The sequence below is a fragment of the Artemia franciscana genome, chromosome 10 (genome assembly GCF_032884065.1).
Source record: "Artemia franciscana chromosome 10, ASM3288406v1, whole genome shotgun sequence".
In the NCBI taxonomy this organism is placed as follows: domain Eukaryota; kingdom Metazoa; phylum Arthropoda; class Branchiopoda; order Anostraca; family Artemiidae; genus Artemia; species Artemia franciscana.
In genome coordinates this window covers 43,787,318-43,811,423 of record NC_088872.1, presented here as the reverse complement: position 1 = coordinate 43,811,423, position 24,106 = coordinate 43,787,318, and the positions used below count along the sequence as shown (strand labels likewise).

The 24,106-nt window shown below is 35.2% G+C and overlaps 1 protein-coding gene across 1 annotated transcript; it reads left to right on the top strand.

Annotated features, from left to right (window-relative positions):
• The first annotated feature begins 816 nt into the window (after nt 1-816).
• Nucleotides 817-17,348, top strand: LOC136032228 (uncharacterized). Its single transcript, XM_065712447.1, has 3 exons — nt 817-869; nt 5,382-6,417; nt 16,378-17,348. Exons 2-3 carry the CDS (start codon nt 6,410-6,412, stop codon nt 16,832-16,834), a joined length of 465 nt encoding a protein of 154 aa, XP_065568519.1. The 5' UTR covers nt 817-869; nt 5,382-6,409; the 3' UTR covers nt 16,835-17,348.
• The last annotated feature ends 6,758 nt before the right edge of the window (nt 17,349-24,106 follow it).

Here is a 24,106-nt window from a genome sequence, read left to right as displayed (position 1 = left end):
GGCTATAGCTTTCGAAAGGGCATGGAGAGGCGGCAACTCTATTGAAAGGTGTAAATTCGGAGGGAAAACTGAAACTGTAAGGAATAATAACATATTAGGATTCGCCTCGAGGGCTCGGCTGGGAAATGGCCCTTTGTCTTTTTTATCTAGCTTTCATCTAAAATAGCAGCAGTCACAATTAAATGGTCCAACTTTGATCCTAGGTCTGAACACATAATCTTTGATTCCAAAAGTCTCGAGTTTGAAAATTCTATGGACGAATTCGTTTTCAAGTAAACAGTTTTACTTTCGCACCATAAGTTTGTCAATGCAAAAGCTTAGCGTCAGAAAAAAAACATGAGTTCAAAATATTTAGCTGCCATACAGCTTAAAAAAGAAACGAAAGATTAACTCGATATTAGGAGAGGCCAGAGCTATGGGCTGCCATACAGCTTAAGGTATTTCTTTTATATTTCAAACTTAAAAGCAGAAAAAAAATGTCAAGTATTCCCGCCTGCCGGGTAGGTTTATTCTTCTTCCCTGCAAATGTTGAGGGGAGATCAACAAAATTGAGACTCTTCCAGAAGTTTAAAGAAAAAACGATGAGAATAGCTTTGGACTGAAAATTCAGTATTAATTCTGCATCTAGATATAACATTCTTCGTGAAACAAGCTTTCGTACGCGCTCACTATAAAGTGGAATCTCAAAAGTGGATTATTTCGGTAAAATTTTCTGGGGCTTGTTCGGGCCTGTTTTGAAATTTTCTGGGGCTTGTTCGGGCTTGTTTTGAAAACCCCTGGGCGTTTTTCTGCGTTGACAATCTGGCAACAGTGTTCCATGTACCATTTCATGCAATACATTATTGAAGTTGTTTTATCCAAAGTTGTATGTAAGTACGAAAATACAATTATTGTCTTATAATCATCTTGTCTGTGAAGTAGGGCATAAGGTACAGTTCCTTTAGTCTTTCAGGCACGATCCCAAGGGAATCTATACTGTTTAGGAGACCTGAACATCATAGAGATTATTCTGTCTTCCAGATTACTGGTGATCATTCACAAACCCTTTCTATCATGTTAGTTGTTTACCTCCCATATCTAGATTAGAAAATCCCATATTTCATATCGATACCAAGCAACCCAAGACCCAGAAAAGTCCTCAATACCTCGTAGCAACAATCCCCCCTTAAGCTAAACACCCACAAATTATCTATAACCCCCCCCCCCCCTGTAACACAGGGGCATACTTTAGCCTACCCATCCCTGAAACTTTCTTTTTCCTAACCTAAACCCTTTCTGAGATAGCAAGAAGTCAATTGACTAGAATTTTACTGAGGATTTTACCCCCCCCCCCACTAATGTGTAAATATTGGCTATAAGTTATTTTTATTTATATACTTAACATGTCTTTTACCATACATCATTCTTTTGTTTTAACCTAATAGGCTACCCAGAAATTGAACAAATACTATGTAAATTAAGAAACAGAAAAAGCTTGAGAGACATTTTGTATAGGCTTTATATTTACTTTTACCAAGATATAGGCCACAGATGCATTTATTAAATTTTGACAAAAACATTGATATAGCTTGAAAATTGACTCAAATATCTAGAATTGTACTTTAAGAACTAAATCCAAAGAAAAACAAACTGATAGGCTACCTGGAAATTTAAGGTAAAATATTGTTTAGTCAAAATTTCAATTGGTATAGACATGTCATGTCAGCAGATTTCAGAAACCTCTAGAGAGAGAAGGAGTAGAGGTAGGTACTTCAAAATACCTTCCTAGGACCTACTTTAACCTGTAGACTCATCCATAAAAGTTTCATTTTCCTAATTTAACCCTTTTCCAAGATGGGCAAAAGTAGCTATAAAATATAATTATCAAGAGTGGTTATAGTCTAAGTCAAATGAACTGTTTTTATAAATGATAGAAGTTTTTTTTTATATTTTTCCAAATTTAATATTCTGAGCTACTTATATATCTGGGCTACTAGTACTAAAATAGTCATACCAGTAGACTATTTACCATTCCTTAGACTAAGCTAATATTAATGGCCGACAAGCTTTCATGGTTAAAATTTTGATAAGACATTGGAAAGTAGCCTATGCCAGCTGAGTTATGATTATATTCAGATTCTAAATGTTATCTCTTTAACACGCCTCCAAGCTCATATCTCTTGCTTATATTTCATGCTCATAATATGTTACATTCTATAGTCTACATTCCATTATTTACCATAATGGAAGTTGGCATGCCTCCCTAATGATTTCATTAGGGAGGCATGCCAAAAAATATGATACAAGAATATATATATATATATATATATATATATATATATATATATATATATATATATATATATATATATATATATATATATATATATATATATATAAATACTTATATAAATACAACAAATATATTTTATAGAATATCAAATATCCTATATTTTAAGAATATACATGTATTTAAACACATCTACCTTGCAGGTTGCACTCTGTTCATCCTGATTCTGGGATAGATCAATTTTAATACCTGCTAGATTATTTTATGTGTTTTTATTTTCTGGTTGACTCTCATGGTTTGCTTCCAGTTCATTCCAGATGCTACAATGAATGTTTTTTTAGTAGGACTTGTCAAGCTACAGCCTTTACTCGTATCACAGGGGGTGGGGGGGTTTGGTAGGTTAAAATGTAGTTAAGTCATGTTTTTTCAAAGGAGGATTGTTGAGGGTTTATTACTACAAGGTAACTGGGACTTTTCTTGGTCTTGGTAGCTTAATATTGATATGAGATATGGGATGCTCAAATCTAAACATGTCACAATACAACTGTTCTTTTTAAAACAACATATGGCCTAGCCTCCTCTCAAAAGAGTTATTTTTATAATGAGGATTTTCATCTCTAGTTCATTGACCAAACCAGTAGTAAAAGTTTGGATTCTAATTGGTTTATTTAAAAGTTACATTTTTTAATCTAATTTGATAGTTTAAAAAGTATCATTTTTTGCTTGCTGTAAAACTTGTGCCAAAAAGCATGCATCCTATGGAATGAAGAATTTTAACTTTAAAACCTTTAGACATTTAAAAGATATTTATTTTGAAACTTTCTGAAGGGAATGAAGGAGGAATTTGGTTTTGAGTTTTATAGGGGGGAGGGGTTGCTGGCCTGTATGTCACCCTTGTATTTGAGGAAGGTTTGTCAACCCTAACTTATAACAAAACTGTAGAGTGTAAATTTTACTCAGGCTTGTATTGATGCCATCTAACCTAAGATGTGCAATTTTTAGTGGGTGGAATTTGTTCTGTGCTCCTGCATTGAAGAAAATTGGGTAAGCCTATCAGTACGCAAGGAATCTTTAGAGACACTTAAAATATGTTTTGTTTATCTGTTTTGCATCAATATATTTTACAATCTGGTCAAGTTTTTTCACTTTTAGCAGCTGTTCCCCCCTTTTTTTAAAATAGCTAAATTTTTCAGGCTCTCAGCTTATTGATTGGCATTATTAAAGTTTTATAAGTTTGAAATCAGCATAAGAAACCATTTATTTTTGCACCTATTGTTGTCAAAATTATAGTTTGAGTTTTTGCCGGAATTGTGATGCTCATTAGTCTTTACAGTCATTGCACTTTGTATATTTTCACTGATGTTGTTTGATATTACTTGTAGTAATATGTTTATATTAGATTCATAATGAATTTGATGAATAAATATTGCCATAATGAATTGATTTATACTGGCTAATGGTGTAATCTAAAATCTATGTCCTAGTGGTATAACGTCATTATGTTCTAACGTCATCTTAACTAACATTGCAATGCAGGTTTTACTTTTTATGTCATTTATGGTTATAACATATGATAATGACTGGAGTCATCATTTTGTGTATGAAAAGGCAGCTTTTGTAAGGCAATTGATTTTATTTAAAATATTGTCTTTTGTTAACTACAAAAGGTACTAGATGGGACAATTTCCTTTAAAATGGGCCAAAAAAAAGCTATGTATGATATTCTGGTGTCCAGCTAGCTTAGGAGAAGGAAAAACAGAAAAAAAGATCCTGTTGATGGACAATACCATGATTGCAGCTTTTTTCCTTTGTTTTTCAAGCCAATGGATTTTCCTTGTGGCTCAAGCTGTTGGACTTTAATTTTCCTTTGTAGGGTTTTCAGACAAGGCAATTCTAATGCTTAATATGGGATTAAATTTTATACCATCTTTAGGAGATGTGGGCTATTGTATTTCTTACTATGGGATGTAATTTCTTACTCTAGGGTGTTTCTTAATATGGTTGACAGTGGCAGCATCACACTTAAGTGCTGCTACCACAGCAACAACAATGTGAGCCGTGATTAGGGCTTTGCTAGGTAGCAACCCCAGGTTCACCCATGATGAAACAGAATGTTGTTTAATTTTTATTGTCTTTAAAATGACAAAAGAAATTTGTTATCTTTCAATTTGCTTCTTCACTGTTCACCAAAACGTTTATGGGTTTTGTTTGGATTACAAACCCAAAATATTTCTGAAAATCAAGGGGGAATTTGAAATAATATAATGAAATTTCTAGATCTTTAGTTTGTGCTATCCTGAAGTGAAAATATTAGGAAATGTGAGCAATGGTGTTTGAAAGCCTGGAAAACAGAATTTGCCAATCATATGAAGAAACTGTATGCTCTCCATCTGAATAGAGCCCTTTTTACCATGATTTGTTCACATGTTCTGTATATAGTACAGCTCTATAAGATATTCAATTAATTTGATCTGCCTTAGACTAAAGCTTGCATTTCTTAGAAAAACGAAGTTTCTCGGTAAGTTCCCCAGTGGACTTGTTAATCGGTACCTTGTTATCATATATTTTAAACCATAGGTGAAAATTGATCATAAAAAAAAACTGATCATACCCCTCATTATTCACTGAAAGTTCCAACTTAATACCCTAAGGCGTTCCTGAGATATGCCATTTTGATAACATGCATGTAGAGTGTGTTTTGATTTTTCTCAGTTCTTTTCTCTCACATTCTGCAACGTTTTTGCCTTCTTACTCTTAGCCTTAGTAAGACTAGTAAAAAATTAACGTCGTAAGTAACGTCTTAACGTAGTAAGACTAGTAAATGCTATATCAGGAGTAGCAGCATTCATATTAGCAATAGAAGCAACGGCAGTTGCTAGATTAGTCTATTGGATCATTGTGTAAACCAAAGTGCACACATTTGCTGTAAGAAAACGGCAAAATGTCCTTTTTTCAAGATTAATGTGTTTTTTTTCTCAAGTTTTAATTTCGTGCTTTGACTTGGCCAATGACTGCATACCTCCCCACTAAGCTTCAGTATCTGCCTTGAAACTGTAGTGATTCCTCCTCCAGTGATTTATTGTTCTTTATAATATCAGTATCTCGTTTTCAGGTTCTATGGTTTGGCACATCACTGCAATATACTGATCCCAGAACTAAATGTGGAGATATATTTAAACCAAGAGCATAAAAAGAAGAAAATCAAAATGAACAAACAAAACGATGTTGCAGGAATTTTGTTAACATCCACACTGAAAGCTATCATGGAATGTGACTATACCTCATTGTATATCACAGGTATGGCAGGCACTGGCAAGCCTTATTGTTCAATATCTAAAATGATCACTATGTTTTTGGAACTGTTGGAGAGAGAACAGACAAGTCCAGGAACAGAATCTTATAAGATAAAAGATATAATTATCGTTTTTGACATGAGTGAGAAGACGCTATGCTTTATTAAAGACATATTTTTGTGAGCTGTAAAAAAATAAAGACAAAACATAAACGAAACAGAAGAAATTCCAAAACTAACCAAATTCATTCCTGGCAAGGATATTATGGATATTAATACCCAAGAATTATTTTTGGTTGACAAATATGATTCAGAAACAAGATTTAGGCTGTTTTGTGATGATATCAATTTTGACTTTTAGCTGATACCCATTTCCAGATGTCTGTCGACCTCGGTTCTGAATATTTTAATATTAAATGGTTTTTTCGTTTTTGTTTGTCTCCACCGTCCTGAAATGATAAGGATATATCAGAAATCCGATTTCTGCTGGTTCACCTCATATCAAAAACCAGACCCTCAAGATGTTAATCAAGAAACACCAAAAGATTATATGTGCTATGAAAAATTTAAGGATGGCCCTAGGTATACATGTAGTACATACACCCTTTTAAGACAACTCCTGGGATCAGATTATATGAAAGTCGAATTGATCTCGAGAATCGATTTCAATCCAGGAACTCGGGTTATTGGAGCCTGAGTTTATTTGTGTCAAAGACTCCAAAGTTATTCAACTTAAAGTGAAAGAGCTGATACAACAATTTGAAACAGAAGGATTTAAGAGAGAAGAAATAGCTGTAATTGAAACTGGAAAGTGGAAGGATGTGATAAAGCAAGTACTGCGTCTGGATATGAATGGGTAAGCAAATATAGTCTAATTACTTGAAGTTTTTGTTTTCTACAATAAAAAATGAGAAGTGGGCGGGATAGTCGTGGTTAGGGTTCCAAGCCGGCTTAAGGTGCTATGATGTAGATTTGAGAAGATATATCGGTCTCCGTCCTGCACTGTTACCCGGGACCATTGCCTTTTCTGATATGAAAACAATTTCAATTATTTAAAGAATCTGATAACTGGATTTTGTAATGTTATAACGTTAAAAATAACTATCGTATCAACATTTGGTTGACGAATTCAGACTAGTGGGGGGAGTTTTCCAATAAATATAAGATATTCTTTGAATGGGGGGGGATGTTCTCAAGAATTTTAGTATTACTTTTGTCTGAATTGTGATGCTCATTAGTCTTTACAGTCGTTGCACTTTCTATATTTTAACTAATGTCGTTAGATATTGGTTGTAGTAATATGTTTATATTAGATTCATTAGTATTAATTGTGATATTCACTTTTTTTTCGTTAGTTTCTACTTCCCACTTCTAAGTAAGACTGATGAAGATAATGGGAAAATAGATTTTTTTTTTGTTTTGGTTATCAACTGGTGTTCAATCTCAGAGGATACAAGATATGGGTTCAATATGTTGTTTCATAATTCTGAATAATGTGAAATTTGGGGAGTGGGGGCTGTTTCTACATATCATATTAGTCATAATATAATGGCCAAAGGAGAGGATACGTTCTTTCTATAGTGAATTCCAAGAAGCATTTTTCTTGAGATATTTGCATTAGACACTGGGTTAGACTTAGTCCTGCATATTTGGACAAGTATCTAAGATGAGATTCTGGAAGATGACAGGAAAATTCTATGCGGATGGTAGTGTTTTATTTTTTCAATAGAATGGTCAAAATGTGCTAAAAAAAGAGTTGAATGGTATATTGGCCCCCAAACCCCCAGCAGGACCCAAGAGGGTGGCATAGTTACTTCTCCTTAACAGAAGATCAAAGCTTAAAACACAGAAAAATTATCTTTTAAAACATTATTTTATCCTGTGTAACACCTGCGCGGAAGCACCGCGCAGGTGCTTCCAACACTTCTAGTGTTGGAAGCACCAACACTTCTAGTGTTGTGCCACTCTGTCCTCAATTTTGAAATTTTGGATCTTTGTGCTGGATCCATTAAACCCAAGGATATAACCAAAAATATGAAACAAATCTGAAAATACGGAAAATAATTTTGTTAAAAGTGTCAAAATATAGAAAAACTTGCCTAAGACAAATTCCCAAAATCTGAGACAAGTCTACTCCAAGTTTATTGGCTCCCTACACCAATGTAAAACCTTATTGGTAGCAACCTTTATTGCTTTGCAACTCTGCCCTCGAATTTGAAATTTCTTTCATGCACTGGATCCATTACACCTGAGAAAATAATAAAAAATATGAAACCAGTTCTAAAATATTGGAATTACAAAATATAACCAAAAAAGTATGTTTTTGATGAAATCGAACTGTATGTCAGTCCTCAAAACACAGAAGAACCAGAGCCGAAACGATCAAAAGTATGAGTTTAAAAAAAAGTTGAATTGTATATCGGGCACATACCTTAGAAGGGCGAGAGCCCAAGAGAGGGTGTAGACATTTCCCCTTAAAAATAAGCCCAAATCTTAAAACAGGGAACAAAAAATAATAACTTAAAATTTAATAAAGATGAAAAGTAAATCATTAAAACTTGATATGCTAAAGAAGTTGAACTAAATGTTAGCCTTCAAAACCCCAGAAGCACCCAAGAGGGGGGTATAGACATCCCCTTAACAAAGACGAAATCTTAAAATATGGAATATAATTGGTTAAAACCATTAAAACATAGAAAAGTTATTCTCTATTGCAAACTCCTAAAATCTGAGACAAGGCTACTCCAAGTGTATTGGCTCCCTCCGCCCACGTATTGTCTGCTCAGTAACGCCCCCTAATACTTTGCCACTCTGGCCTCAACTGAATTTTTTTCATTTTCTGATCCATTAAACTCGAGAAAAAATTATTAAAAATGTGAAAAAAATCTTGAAATATGGAAGAATAATCGGTTGAAACCCTCAAAACATAGAAGGGTTACTTCCCTTCGACAAACTCCCAGAATTCTCAGACAAGCCAACTACAAGTGTATTTGCCCCCTCTGCCTACATAAATCTTGGCTGGTAGGGTCCCCTAGTCCTTTGCCCCTCTGTTCGCAAACTTGAATTTTTTCATGTGCTAGACCCATTAAACCTGATAAAATAATGAAAGTATGGAAAAACATTAAAATGCAGGAGTTACAAAACATAGCTAAAAAAAATTATGTGTTAAGAAAGTCGAATTGCAACATTGTCTAGACTTGCTAGAAGAGCTCAGTTGAATTGAAGTTTACAAGATACAATGGAAGCTTAAGCTGCTGATATTCTACGTCTGATTTGTTCAGGAAGAAGTTTTCAGGTGTGTTGGATAGAAGAATGAATGGACAGACCTAGATACATAAGGTGATCTATAGGTTGAACAGAGCTAGATCCAAGTGTGATGGAAGGGGTGGAGGAATCTGTTTTCCAGTTAATCAGGACAATAGCAGATTTGGAGGAGCTGAAATCAAGCCCAACTTTCTGACATTCCACTTCAAGGGTTCCAAAAATTTCGGTGATAAATTGAAGAGTTCGACTAACGTGTAGGATGTCATCAACATATCATATCAAGGAAAGGTTTACAGAGGACAAAATCAGTAAAGGTGGGCACGGATCTTGTGCTTCCAGCACATAGTTATTAAAAAGGTTGGGAGTAGGGATAGCTCCTTGACAGGCCCCTTTCTTAACTGAGATAAGTTGTCTACATGTAATTGGGGCATATCTTTATCTGGGGTAGTTTTAGGTGGATACGCAGTCTTGAATATAAATCCCAAAGAGAATGAATGATGAACAGATTCAATCCACGTTTACCAGCGTTTAGAAGCATTGCTGCATGGACAACAGAGTCGAAAGCACGTCTAACATAATACCCCCCGAAATGAAGACTTTCTCCAGACGACTTTGCATCAATCAGGACATTTACAATAGCGGTTAAAGCGTCGACACACCCGGTACCTCGCTTAAATCCGAACTCGTATGAAGGGGTATAGCAAACTTTTTCTAGTTCCCTAATAAATAGTTGTTCAAAGAACTTGCAAAGGAATGTAGCTACAGTAACAGGGCAAATGATGTACTGTGGACTTCATATTTCCCTTTTTTAGATATAGGATTCAGATCTCCGATGCAAAAAGAAGGAGGAACCATAGCCTGAGTAAAAATCATCTGCATAAGCAGAGATAGATGGAATGTAAGAAGTTTTCCCCTGTATTTCAAATGAATTGCACTAACTTGGTTGACATAAGATGAACGTTTCCATTTTAATTTTTGGATGGCATCTTCGACAGAACGGGCACTGACCATAAAATCTTGATCAGGCTTAGCATCCAAAAACTGATCCACAGCTACTTCATAAGATTGCTCTATGATGGGATCAGGGGCAGTATACTCAGATTTGTAATATGCATACCATTCAGCTTCTGGAATGTCAGCTGAGGATGTAGTATGTAGTATGCGGTACTACAAAGTAGTATGTGGAGACGCCTGAGAATCAGGTTCAGACAAATTAAAATTAAAATCTCCGGCTATAAATAATTTTTGCTACAGAATAAATGAACTAATGGTTCAATGCACTAATGAAACAATTTTGCTTTTTGCTGATGATACAACAGTAACTACCTCAGCTAAGACAGCGCAGCTGCCTGAGAAGTCAATGAGGGAATCAGTTGATAAAATTGTAACGTGGAATGAGGGTAAATAAACTACGGATAAATATAAGCAAGTCTAATTTTGTCATTTTCTCACGATCACCAGATTTTTACCCATGGATGAGTTATAAAACGGACTGTTTCTTTTAAATACCTCGGGATTGTAATTGATGAAACTTTATATTTTAAACAGCATGTAGCTTTAACTAGTAAAATTTTGGCAAGAAATCTAGGTATAATGAAGAAACTCAAACATTTTGTTTTCTTAAATCTGTTCTCTGCCATCTTTACTTTTCTCTTATCCACCCATATATACTTTATTGTTCAAGTATTTGGCTCTCCACTTTTCCATCTATCCTTAAACCAATAAGAGTTCTATAAAATCACGCAGTTAGGCTTTTAGCAGGGATTCCTCCTCGTCAATCTGTTCGGGAGTTTTATCCAACCTTGAAAACTTTGCCAGCTGCGAGCCTCTGTGAATTTTATTTATTGTGGTTTATTTTTGGATTACTGCCGGATATTCAACCTCGCTGTTTTAGTGATTTATTATGCGTTAGGTCTTTTGTTCATCACACGATACAAGGGGCAGTGTTGATTTAAGTGTACCTAGAGGCATTTCTTTAGATTCATGTTTTTCTGTTTTGTATGGAGGTGCACGGAAATGGAATAGTTTGGCGGGTAATATAAGGAGTATTGGAGACCCTGTTACATTTCGAAGAACCATTAAGGAACTGCTTTTTTTAGATAATGAGTTTTGATTCATTTGTTTATTTAATTTATTGTGGTGGTTATGATGATATATAGTTCACAGAGGAAAAGTAAAGTAATCATGTTTTTTTTTAATATATAGTTGAGTATGGTGGTATTAGTGGTGTCGGTGACCTAATTAGTTGACCAGCCGGGCTCTTTAGTTCCAACTTTTACTCCCCTGTTATTGAGCCGGAGTGACCCGGCTCAATAGCAACCGAAACTCTAAAAAACAAAACAAAAATATGATACCCATGGATACATCAAAAGAATCGGATAGGTACTGCCCATTTTTTTGCAAGAATTAGGGAATGAGTAAGTTCAATACGATAAATGTTCAGCCTAACTCGAGAATAACGCATATTCTATCTTGATCTCTGCATCAACAAATCGAACAGAATACAAAATTTTGCGAGAACATGATTTTTCGCATTATGGAAAAGATCTGGAGACTTTCTGTCCCAGTCATTAGGACAAAATATAGATTGCTTTTTCGGAAGCTAGCCAAAATCAACGACCAGAGCACTAAAAGACAAAGGAAGTGATCAGACGTAAAATTAGACATAGACATAGACATAGACATTTTTTATTTTCATCCAAAACGTATAAATTAAACAAAGAATTTACCATTAACGACCACTCTTAAGACAGAAGAGTCCTGACTGTGGCCGCAATTCTAACCACCATGATCTGCTAAATCATTTCCTCAAATGATTTTGAAGAAAAAAAATCCTTGGGGAGGGGGTAAAAAAAATTAAATAATTAATATTAAATACTAAATAAATAAATACTCTTTCCTCTTATCACACTTCTCTCCTTTTTAAAAAATGGAATTTAACCATTCTCTTGAATGATGCCAGACTTACTGCCGCTCTGACCAATTCTGGAAGGTCATTCCAGACGCTGACACCTATGTTCCTGAGAACAAATCCTGCTCTCGTTGTATTTCTTCTCTCGTGAGTCAAATCCTCCGAATTTCGGGTAAAATAAGGATGATAAAACGAGTTTGTTTTAAAAAAAAATCATGAAAGTACTCAGGGCTTACCTTATTTACACTTTGAAAAACAAAAATCGCTAGCTGGTAATCGCGTAGCTCGCCTATGTTCAAAATATCGTTCTTTCTAAAACACTCCGCAGTATTCTGACAGTTTTGAAATTCTCCTATCAGACGCAGTGCTTTGTTTTGTATTATTTGAGTTCTTTTATAATTCATCACGAAATTGCTTGCCCAAACAGAACAACCGTACGTGATGTAGGGATGCACAATAGCACTGTATAACAATTTGACAACTGCTACCGGGAACACTTTTTTCAGCCTCCTCATCACTCCCAATCCTCTAGCTGCTTTTGCCGACACTATTTCACCATGCTTCTTCCAAGACAAATTACAATCAATATAAAATCCGAGATATTTACAAAAAAACCTGTGTTATGCCAACACCGTTATAAAGCACATTTTCAAGAAGTTCAGGTACACCAGTTCTACTAAACACCATAAAATTTGTTTTTCTTGTATTTACTGAAAGTGAGCTTAGAGCTGTAAAAACATGAAGCCGACTAAGGACGTGGTTCGCTTTTTGCACAACCTCTTTTGAAGTCCGGGCAAACACTGTGATAGCTGTATCATCGGCGAAAGAGGTTAAAACTGAATCATTTAGATAAAATCGAAGAGTATCCACATATACCAAGAAGAGTAACGGGCCAAGGACTGATCCTTGGGGAACACCACAATTTATAGGCATAGCTGCACTAGATATATCACTCATCACCACCTTCATTGATCTTCCACACAGATAAGACCGAAACCAACTTAATGCTGTATCTTTAATTCCAAGGTTCCGCAGTCTTTTCAGTAGAACTTCAAAATCCACAGTGTCAAACGCCTTATTCAAATCCATAAAAATAGTTAGAGGGATCAAATTATTTTCTAACGCACTATTTACACAATCTAAAAGGTGATGAATGGCATGCACTGTAGAATGATCTTTTCTAAAACCAAACTGCGAATCTGACAAAAACCCAAGCGAATTCATGTACTCGTATATTTTCTTATACACTACTTTTTCATAAATTTTTGAGAAGAGCGGTAGAATGGATATTGGTCTCCAGTTCGAAATATCTCTTTTATCGCCTCCTTTATGGAGGGGTATAACTTTTGCCCGCTTTAGTTCGTCAGGAAACACACCTTTTTGAATAGATAAATTGACTAGATATAATATCACAGGTAAGAGATACGCAGCAACTGCTTTAAATGCTTTAATGTTTAGGCCATCAACACCAGCTGCATTAGATTTGATCGATTTCACTACTTGGGTAATGTCATCCATAGTACATTCGGTAAAGTAAAATGAGTGATGAAGACCACGGTTATCGTCAAACTCCTCAGTATCTAGCTGTCCGCTTTGATCTTTTGCCTCTTGGTTTATTTGCGATCCTATTTTGGTAAAAAAACTTACAAAACTCTTCACTAACTTCTTGCCTCCCACTCACAGTTCTTTCACCTATGGCTAACTGTTCAGTTGATGCTGAATCCTTACCATTGCCGAGAACGCTTTTAATAGTCAGCCAGGTCCCTCTAATGTCTCCTTTCTGCGATTTTAATATCTCTCCGAAATACTCCCTCATTGCAGCTCGACGTGCAGAATTCACCCTATTTCTTGCCTTTCTGTACTCTTCCCAACTGTCATCACTCTCACAATTGAGATAGTCTGAGAATAGTTGGTCTCTCTTCTTCATCATTTCCAGTATCTCTTCCGTAATCCATGGCTTTCGCGGTCGGTTTTTCTTCTTAGTTACAGTTTTTAATGGGCAACACTGATCATAGATGGGAGACAAAATACTCATAAATTTATCAAAAGCAGTCGAGGGGTCTTCTTTCTCCGCCATGACTTCTTGCCATGATACTGTGCTGATTTCTTCTTTAAATTTCCTGAGATTTTCAGCTTTCATCATTCTGAATTGAAACTTAGTAGTGGTTTTATGTTTACAGCCAAATCTTTTAATGGTGCAAAGTAATGGTAGATGGTCCGACCCAGGGTGTAAGACAACGTCAGCACAGCACTCCACAATTGCATCCAAAGAAAGGAAGATATTGTCAATCAGGGTTGCCGAATGATCTGTTATCCTAGTTGGGATTGAAACTGCGGGATAAAGGTTATGTGAAAGCATAAGGTTAAAAAAAATCAAGGTTTACTCCTTCTAGATGTAATAGATCAAAGTTAAAATCGCCTAAAAAAATACATTGGAATTTAGTACTTGACATTCTTTGAAGAAATCCATCGAATTCTCCAAAAAAAATCATCTGGGTTTGCGCTGGGCGGCCGGTAAACCAAAGAAATGATGAACTTTCTATTTTTCTCTAACTCTATTTCTATTGATAAAGTTTCGAGCTTACCTTCATTCCAGAGAGTTAAATCATCTCGAATTACGTAATCCAAAGAATTTGCTAGCAGAAAAGTCAAACATCCTCCTCTCATTGAACTCCTTGATTTTGATACAAGTTTATAGCCTGGAAAAAAATGTGACGAGAGTAAAGTGTCTTCAGTTACGAATGACTCGCAAATCCCTAATATTTCTACCTTATTTTTATAAAGATCTAGCAGACGGGCGACCTCATGGTGGTTAGAATTCAGATGACAATTCCACTGAGCCACAGTCAAAGACTCAGATTGCCCAGGCATTTCAATATCACTTAACCGAATATATTTGCTACTCCGCAGCGGCTTAAATGGGTGACCCACAAAATCCTTCGCTACCGATAACAACAAAACATCTTCAATACGAAACGGCGAACTTTGCAACAAGTCCAAACGGGACTGCTGCATATCATTATTTACTTGAACAGCCATTCATAATATAGTACAGACCGCATTTGACGGTAAGGAAATATACAGAAGAGGGATAACGAAAAAACAAAAAATATTCTAAACTCCAACAAGAAAAAGAAAAAAAAATGAACGGAAATGAAAACGATTATCACTATCACTGATATTACAAAAGATCATCGATACCCCAAATACGCTGAATGGGACTAACACTAGACTGTCGCACAAAAACTCTCCCCTGATCTGACCATACACATCGGTTTCCAAATTTATCTCTGGCAGCATTCAGTAACTCGCGCTTTTTCTTTGTGAGATTTTCAGATACAAAAATTCCACTATTTGCAAGATTCTTCTTTGCTTTGAAAACGGCGCTAGCAATGTCCTTAGAACGAAATTTCACGAGCACGGGAGCCACCTTGTCCGGTCTTTGTGAGTTACTAGAACCCAGACGGAACCGATGAACACTCACAACATCGGAATTTGCGATACTAGACAGGCCCATTTGGTCACGTATGATATGATTAATAGCTGGATTTAGATTTTGCGATGGGTTCTGTTTCACACCGTTAAATATGAGAGAATCTAGCTTAGCTTCCTGCTCATAATCGTCAACTTTCGCCTCTAGTTGAGTTACCCTGTTCTCAAGGATTTCAATAGCATGCAAGTAACTTTTGAGCTGTTTTTCAATGATGTTAAACTTTGGGCTAAATTCTATAATGATCGCATCGTGTATTTCTGAAACCATGGTCTCTGTCGGAAACTTGGCAGTACTAGCCGCTGGAGTTGACCCGGTCGATTTCAGTTTTTCGGCTATTTTCTTTTCAATTGTCTCTGATAAATTTTTCTTTGTAGCGAGCAAATCCTGCTCGGTAACATTAACAAGATTTCGCAATTCTGCTGCACAATCAGCAGCAGTATTTGAACCCTTCAGATACTGTTTATAAACATCCGGATAATCACGTAATTCATCAAATGCAATATCTACTCCTCTTGTTTTCTTGGCTGAAGCTTCCGTTACATTATCTTTATAACTGACAAGCTGCTCAGAAGTAACTAATTGACGATCATGTTTTTTTCCATAGCAGAAAACGTGATACTTTGTAGGCCCTTTCGAAGTGGGGACAGACTCCAGAATCCGAACCGGCCATAATGGGTAGCCTGCGAACCTAGCTAGAAAGAGATTCCCTGGTTTGGTGTTGACAGGTACATTTTGACTCATTTTGAAACTGGGATAAGGGAAGCAATCGTAAGGGAAGTGTTGGAGGCTGTCTACCTTGTCCCCGCAATTTAAGGGGCAAATCACTAACAATTAATTAGAACTTTTAATATAACTAATTTAGAATAATGGACAATCAAACTTTGAAATAATGGACACAATAGTCCATATAGGGTTGGAAGCTTTTGTTGAAATCAAATTACAAAATATTTCTTTTTTCAAATCATATTGGGTTGTTTTCATTGTTGCAGCGGTGGTTGCAATGGTTCAAAGGTCCTCAAAGTAAAAAAAACGCTATTGAACAAATAATCGAAAATTATCCCTAAAACATTTGAATAGTTTTTATTTTTTATTTTATGAACTATATTTGTATTTTCATTATAATCTATTTAACTTTTTTTTTATTCCAGGGATGGAGAAGGTGCTTTTTCAGAGGCAAAGAGCCTTATGAGTTCTCGAGCAATTTCTGATGAAGAAACTAAAGATGCGCATTCAGTAAATTTTTTTTTTAATGTAAGAAATTTTCCACTTCAAGGAAAGGAATACAAAATTAGTGTCCTTTGTGTTAACAAAAACTTACAATCATTTACGGACAAAAACAAACTAGAAACAATTATTCAAGAAATGAGTTCCAAAGGCTTCAAGAGGACAGAATTTATCTTTAAAACTATTATGAAACATTTCAGTGACAAGAAATTACGAGATAATCTGAAGATCCATGACCTTATAGAAGCAATTAGTAAAGCAACAACGAGAGCCACTATTGTTTATGATAATGGGGATCAGTTGCTTAGTGGAATAGAACAGCAATTTAAAAAACATACTCCACAAATTATGCCAGAAGGTGGTTACAAAAAAAACGTATAAAATGGAAGAGATTTTTAAAGAATTCTTGACAAAAAGTACTGACAAATGTATTCCTTTTTGAGTGAATTCAAGTGTATTTTAGGTTTTTTTTTTTTTTTTTTACAGTGGTTGTTAACCTTTTCCTTTAATTTTTGCTTGTTTACGTTTTCACAACTTCAAAAAAAATAAAGTGGGAGGATTTGGAGTCTCTAGATTTGATTTCCTCTCTAGAGTCTTCTTTACATAAATTTTATTCATCTATTTCCAACCCAGACGAAGTTAGGGCTTGTCTTATTGATACACTTTACAATAATAAAAAAAGGCTAATCCTCCCGCCAATATAAAACCAGATAATTTGCGTGACATAAGAATTCTATCCAATCTCCGCAAAGATCCGTCCATTATTATAATAAAGCAGATAAAAGCAATTCTTTGGTGGTCATAGATACGAAAGATTACAACAAACATTTATGCACATCTAAATGACAAAACTACATATAAAACTACAACCCAGGATCATACTGATCAGTTTGCTAATAAAATTATAAAAGAATTAAAAGATCTAAAACAAAATAGTAAAATTACTCCAAAATTACATAATAAGTCTACCGAAATTACATAAGCAGGGCATTCCTTTAAGGCCAATTGTAGCTAGTATGAAAGCCCCCACCTCCAACAATGGTTGTGTACAGCCTTCAAACCTTTGCTTTTTTCTAAAAAATCTTATATATGTAATTCTGTTGATTTAGATGAAAAACTCAAAAATGTAAGTATTTTAGAAAATACAATTATCAGTGGCTTCGACATTGTGTCCATGTATACAACTATTAATGTAGTAGAATCCGAAAAATTATTAGAAAATAAAACAAATGAAAATTATGACTTAATAGAAGTTTCAGCAACAGGATTAGATTGTGACGTTTTAATGACCTTGGTTAAACTTTGTGTCAAGTATTCAATGTATTTCCAATTCTGTAATTCTATCTACCAACAAATAAATGGCTTACCCATGGGTGCGCCTCTCTCCGGGTTACTGGCGAATATTTATGTAGAGCATATTGAAAATTGGGGATTAAATTCATATTTTTTTAAACATATCTTTTGGGGATGTTACATGGATGACGTAATTTCACTTTGGAACTATAGGGAAAATGAACTTAGGGGTTTTTTAGATCACCTTAATGCATATGATAGGAATTTACAGTTTACTTTAGAAATTGAAATTGCAAATAAAATCTCATTCCTAGATGTTTTAATTATTCGTAACTTAGATGAACTCAATTTTACTATTTACAGAAAACCAACACAAAACAATAGATATTTACATTTTTAATCAAACCACCCCCCTCAAGTTAAAAGAAAGGTCGTAATATCTCTCGTCGATCGTGCCCTAGAAATTTGTTCTGATTCCTATATCACAGTTGAACTAGACTTTATCAGGGACATACATTTTGGAAATGGGTATCCTCTTTTATTTATTAATAATACAATTAACCGTAGAGTGAAAAGACACTCCCATAAAATCAACGATAATTTACCATGTGAGAATCCCGATAAGCCCCGTAACATAATGTACCTCCCATATATCCCAAAAATCCCTAGAAATCTTAAAAAAGTATACACACAAAATAATCTGTATGTTGTTTTTACCAGTAATTTGAAGATCATAAATCTCCTAAATTCTGGTAGAGATAAGACTCCAGTTACTCGCCAAAGAGGTGTCTATCAAATACCATGCGACTGTGGCAAATTCTATGCAGGGAGAACCCGCCAGAATTTCGAGAAACGCCTACAACAATATAAAGATGATATCACCAAAGCTCTGAATTCTAACATTACTTCTGTTTCTTTTGATTCTGCTTTAAGCAGCCATGTTTTCGAAAATCCTAGCCACAAAATACTTTTTGAAGAATCAGCCATTATTAGCAATAAAGCAATTAGCAAGCATAGGCACAAAGCAAGTGGTTCGACACGCAATTGAAATCAGACTAAAGATTAATAATAATATTTCCTTAAATAGGGATTTAGGAAAATATTAACTGAATGCTCTATACACAAATTTAATTAAAAATGACCTTACGAAACATTATAAAAAACCAATAGATATTAACACAGAACCTGTCACAAATAGACCTATAAGATCAGCAGCGAAAAAAGCTAGGCTGACATTAAAGACATGTTTTTAAATCATTTTCTTTCATTTCAATGAATTGCCTCGTTTCATAACAATTTATTTATCAGTCCTGGTTGAACTGGTAAGGATGCTGGGACTGTTTTGAAAAACTGTTCATTTTAGTTTTATTGATTTTATCCTCTTGTAAGTTGTTTTTTCTTATTTGTATTGCTGAAGACGGCCTTTGTACATAGGGCCGAAATATTCATTCTAATTTGTTTCTCACTGTCTTAAAAAATTCCCTATTGTTCATCTTGTTTTTGGTGTGGTCTTCGTCGTTATTTATATCCCTTGATTACCTCCAGTCTAAACATCTAAATGCTGGGATCCTACTTACCGGTGACGGAAATGAACTAAATACAAGTGGTCTTTGTCGGGAAGCTAATTTAAAACAAATTGTTAATATGTCAACCACAAAAGGTGGTACTTCCCTTGACATTATTTGTACAAACATGCCTGAATTCTATCAAAGACCCAATTCCCTCCCCCCACTTTGTGGTAGTTACCATCTTATGCTTTTGCTAAATCCGATTCAAGATCATGTCCGCAAGCATTGTTTTCGATTTGGAAAATTGTTTAATTAAATCAGAAACTAATAAGCTTTTTAAACGAAACGACAATAGAAATTAAATATAATCGAATTATTAGGAAAGAAGATTTAGATATTGGGATGGAATACGCGATTACAGGAATCAAATGGGTTGCAGCTAAACATGGAAAGACAATCAATATCATTATTGATTTTAAAGGTGAAATGGTTGATCTATATGCACCTAAGCGTTTTGTTTCTAAAGCAGATGATCTTGAAAAGAAATTAAAAAAATTAGACAAAGGTATGGTTTTAAAGGTTATTGAAAGAAAAAAAAAGATAATATAAGTTATTTATGTATTAATGTTGAACTGTCCACTAAACATTAAAGCATAGTAATTTATTACATTTTATCAGTAGTATAGAAGGAATAGAATATAATTAAACTACTTTTTAGACACAGTCTGACCCATAAACACGCACAAGTTTTAACATGGCCCTTTACATTTCTTTAAAAACAAATCGTAAGAATTTTTCAATTAAATCTTATTAACACCCCCGATTAAAATATATATCATAGGTAGCGCAATAGCGCTGCCTAAGTAAAGTGCGAAGTTAGAATAATGTATTTTTATTTTCACCAAGGTACTTTGTCCGCTCAATTTTGCATGTGGAGATATTCTGGGGCAATTGTTAGGGGAAATTTTTCAGCGTGTTTGGTTTCCCGGGAAATTCTTTCCAAGGAAGGGGGGGGGGTATTTCCAGAGTGATCGGAAAAACAATTAGACGGAAAAACAAAAACAAGCGATCGGAAAAACATTTTTTTTTTTTTCAAATGAAAGTATGCTAGGTAAACAATTTTCAGCTAAATCTTTTGCAGCAAATTTTACGGGAGGGGGGCTTCAGTGAAGATGGGGCCCAGGGAGAATTTCACGGGTGAAGGGTCTTATGGGAGGAATTTTCCAAGGAGGAGTTTCCCTTGAAACGAGAGAACTTTGCATGGAGGAAGAGCTAGATTTAACGGCATTCTTCTAAAAATAAAACAATTTTTTCAACTGAAAGTGAAGAGCAGGATAAAAAACTCAAGCCGGATAGAAATTATTCCGTAGACAAAGGAGCTGCCCCGTCCTCAATACCTTGCTCCTTACAAAGTTTGATTGTGTGTCCTAGTTTTGTAGGAACGACTCCTGAAACACAAGGACCGTTAAACAAGAACAGGAAGTCTTTTAAAGTGCTAAAAACGTTAGCGTGAAGAGCAAAGTACTGAAAAGGGGGTATATCCTTCATATAGGGAATATAGGTTCGTTTTGAATGTTAATATTGCTCTTTACTTTCAATTGAGAATATTACTTTTTTACTTAATGGTATGAATATCTGTTAAGTGGAACGGAGTAAATGCTCAATGGATCAGAGATATCCATCATAAAATTGGAAATCCTCGTGCTCCTTCTCCCATCTGTGTTATGTATAATCTGAAAATTTCAAATTCAACCTAGTTTCAACCCAAAAATAATGCAGACATGGAATTTTAATAAGCTGAATGCACGCATGTCATCTGATTTAGTTTCACGATCTCTTCCTAAGTCATAGTTTAACGCCTCGCGGCCCTTCCTTCTCCCCGTCATCACTCCGTGAAAGATTCAATTTGATACCCTAAGCCGTTCCCAAGATGTAGTAGATACATTTTTTTGATAACTTAGCAATGCATAGTGTCTCTTGATTGGTCTCGACATAAACTGTGCATGGAATAAAAGTCCAGTAGGGGCTTCTAGAGTAAAAGCTTTCGGTTGATCTGCGATGAAATTGCTTAGCCTCTTCGACTCCCTCCAACTCAAAATTTGAATGTCCTCTGTGCCACTGTCTTCCTTTTCTCGAACAGGGTTTGAAGATTAAAACCTTATTCCCTAAACCTTTCATAATATATTTTAGATATACTGTTTTGATGACCTGAAAGGTTTAACTTCACTCCTCGAGCTGTTCTCGATATTTTACAGGTAATGCGTTATGAAACCCGGGAAGCACATATCATTTTCTGACTTAGATATACACCTCCCCCAACCATAGGAGGTTAAAGTTGAAGGATAGTTTTTGTTTATCAGAGACATAAGGGGTCTAGCCCCATCCCATCCCTCCAATCAAAAATTGTAGATCCTCTAGTTCCAACCCCCTCTCCCTTCTTTTTCAAAAAGTGCTTTTAAGTTTCAACTTCAAACCCCAAGCTCTCTACAAGATATAAAAAATTTGCAATTTTGATGATCTTGAAAAACCCAGTGTATTTTCATTTACCTCTGCGCCCTCCACTAAGTCCAAATCGGGTTGCACGACAACCCGGAATATTTCTTGAATTAGCTCAACAGAAGTTTCCATAAAATACCTTTAATCGTTCCTGGATACAGATAATGTTTTGAATTAGTTCAACATCCCCGTCAACGTATCCCAGAAGCTTGAACTTTATACCCTTAGCCATTTCTGTGTTATGCACAACCCTACCTTTTTCAATGCAGCACAATAGTGCTGTCTAAATAAAAAGCGGCGTGGCTTCGATGCGTCATTTCTTTTTACCAAGCCATTTCGTTAGGGAAGAGTTATTGTAGAAACTTAAAATAAAGGCTCAATAGACTTGAAGTTCTAAGTTATAGCAGTCGTTTTAGAACCTAAATGTGATTGGAAGGCACCAAACCTCCCTTTCACACTGTTTGCTGCTAACCGAACCCCCACACCCTGTGAATCATTTGCGATTTTTTAAGCTGACAGTATTCAGATGAAACTTTCAGGGAATATTGAACAGGAAATTTATCTGAATTAAACGACGCTGCGTGCATCCAGGTTGTCAAAAGGGTGAGCCTGCAGTATCTAGAAGCAGTTCAGGATATCAAGCTGAAACTGCAGGGGAATGTTGGACTAAATAGAGAGATACTATAATCATCTAGGGTGTGAAAAGGGAATGTCTGTAAAGACACTAATAGCAGCAAGGCTATCAAAATAGCCTATATACAAAATATCACGAACGGCTAAAGGTTGAGTTGAATCTATAATATCACTGAAACTACCAGAGGTTTTAAATTAAGGGTAATACGCTGGTTTGACAATTCTTTGTCCAAGAAAAACGGGTTCGATCCCTGGCGTTGACAGTTATTTGGCTTGGGATGGGGGTCAGTAGTTTGACCCTGTAAGCTCAGCTAGAGTTGACCCAGCTCTAAATGGGTACCTGGAGAAATATGGGGAGGGTAAGCACGAAGGGTTTGTAAAAGCACAGAATGGCTGGTCCGCAACCCCCCATTGTAATTCCTGGCTGAAGGGCTACGAGACGGACATCAGCACCGCCGGTTTGGACCTAAGGGTCTAGTGCCGTAAAATCAAAAACTTTGCTTTTTATTACGTGGATACCTTTGGGGCACGTTCATGTGGATTCAGAAGTACGTAAATCAAAAGAAACTTTGTGCATCTAGGTTTTAAAAAGAACGTGTTTGCAATATTTCAGAACGTAAACAGTATCAGGTTCTAGTTTTCAGGGCATGCTGAACTGAATCAGGAGACCCTATACACACCCAGGCTATCAAAAGGGCGTATCTGCAATATCTTAGGAACGGCTAAAAGTAGTTAGTTGAAACTTTCGAAGCATATCGAAGAGGGCGTAGCTAGGTTATATATATATATATATATATATATATATATATATATATATATATATATATATATATATATATATATATATATATATATATATATATATATATATATATATATATATATATATATTTATATATATATATATATTTCCGGAGAAGGGTTTTCGGCGTTGGATTTTTAATTTCAGTTTTGTATTTCAAGCCAAAGATAAACTTCTTTTTTGTCTCAAACCAATTTAGGCCCCTTCTTTTAGAATAATTTCCCGTGGCTCCTTTTTTATACACTTTAATTTTTCCTTTTCTAATTTTGGGATCTTGCAAAGCTGAACCTGGCTAACAGTTATCATTTTCGAGAGTTTATCCCAGTTTCAGATAGACATAGAACTGTGTCATACTAAAATTTGTATATTAACAAAATAAAGAAAATAATCCAAAAAAGTTTCGCACAATCATATTTATAATTTCCGTGACATTTTATCAACACTTATGTTAATTAGATGAGTTTTCTAGTTGATCTCATCCTTAAACGACGCTTCTGAAGTGTTTGACACTATTGTTTATGCAGCTCAACAAATAATCTTCAAGAAGCAGCGGCTTTTCCACAAAAACAGAAAAAAACAAGTCAATTAAAACTTGTAAAATTTCAACCACCGTTGGAATCACTTGCAACTACAGTGCTTTATTGCAAGGACGCTTTTAGTGTTACCATGTTTATCCATATATTAGTGAGTTTAGAAAGTGGTTGGGTTGCACATAGTAGATTGATGAGTCAGAGACGGTAAACATCTCTTCGGATTTTCAGGATCCCTGGAAATGTGCATTAAACCGATTAACACAAAGAGTGGAGAAGATAAGTACTATTAGTAAGGTCCAAAATTCAAGGTAGAGAAGGAGATTGTTGAGGCCTCGGATACTATATATATATATATATATATATATATATATATATATATATATATATA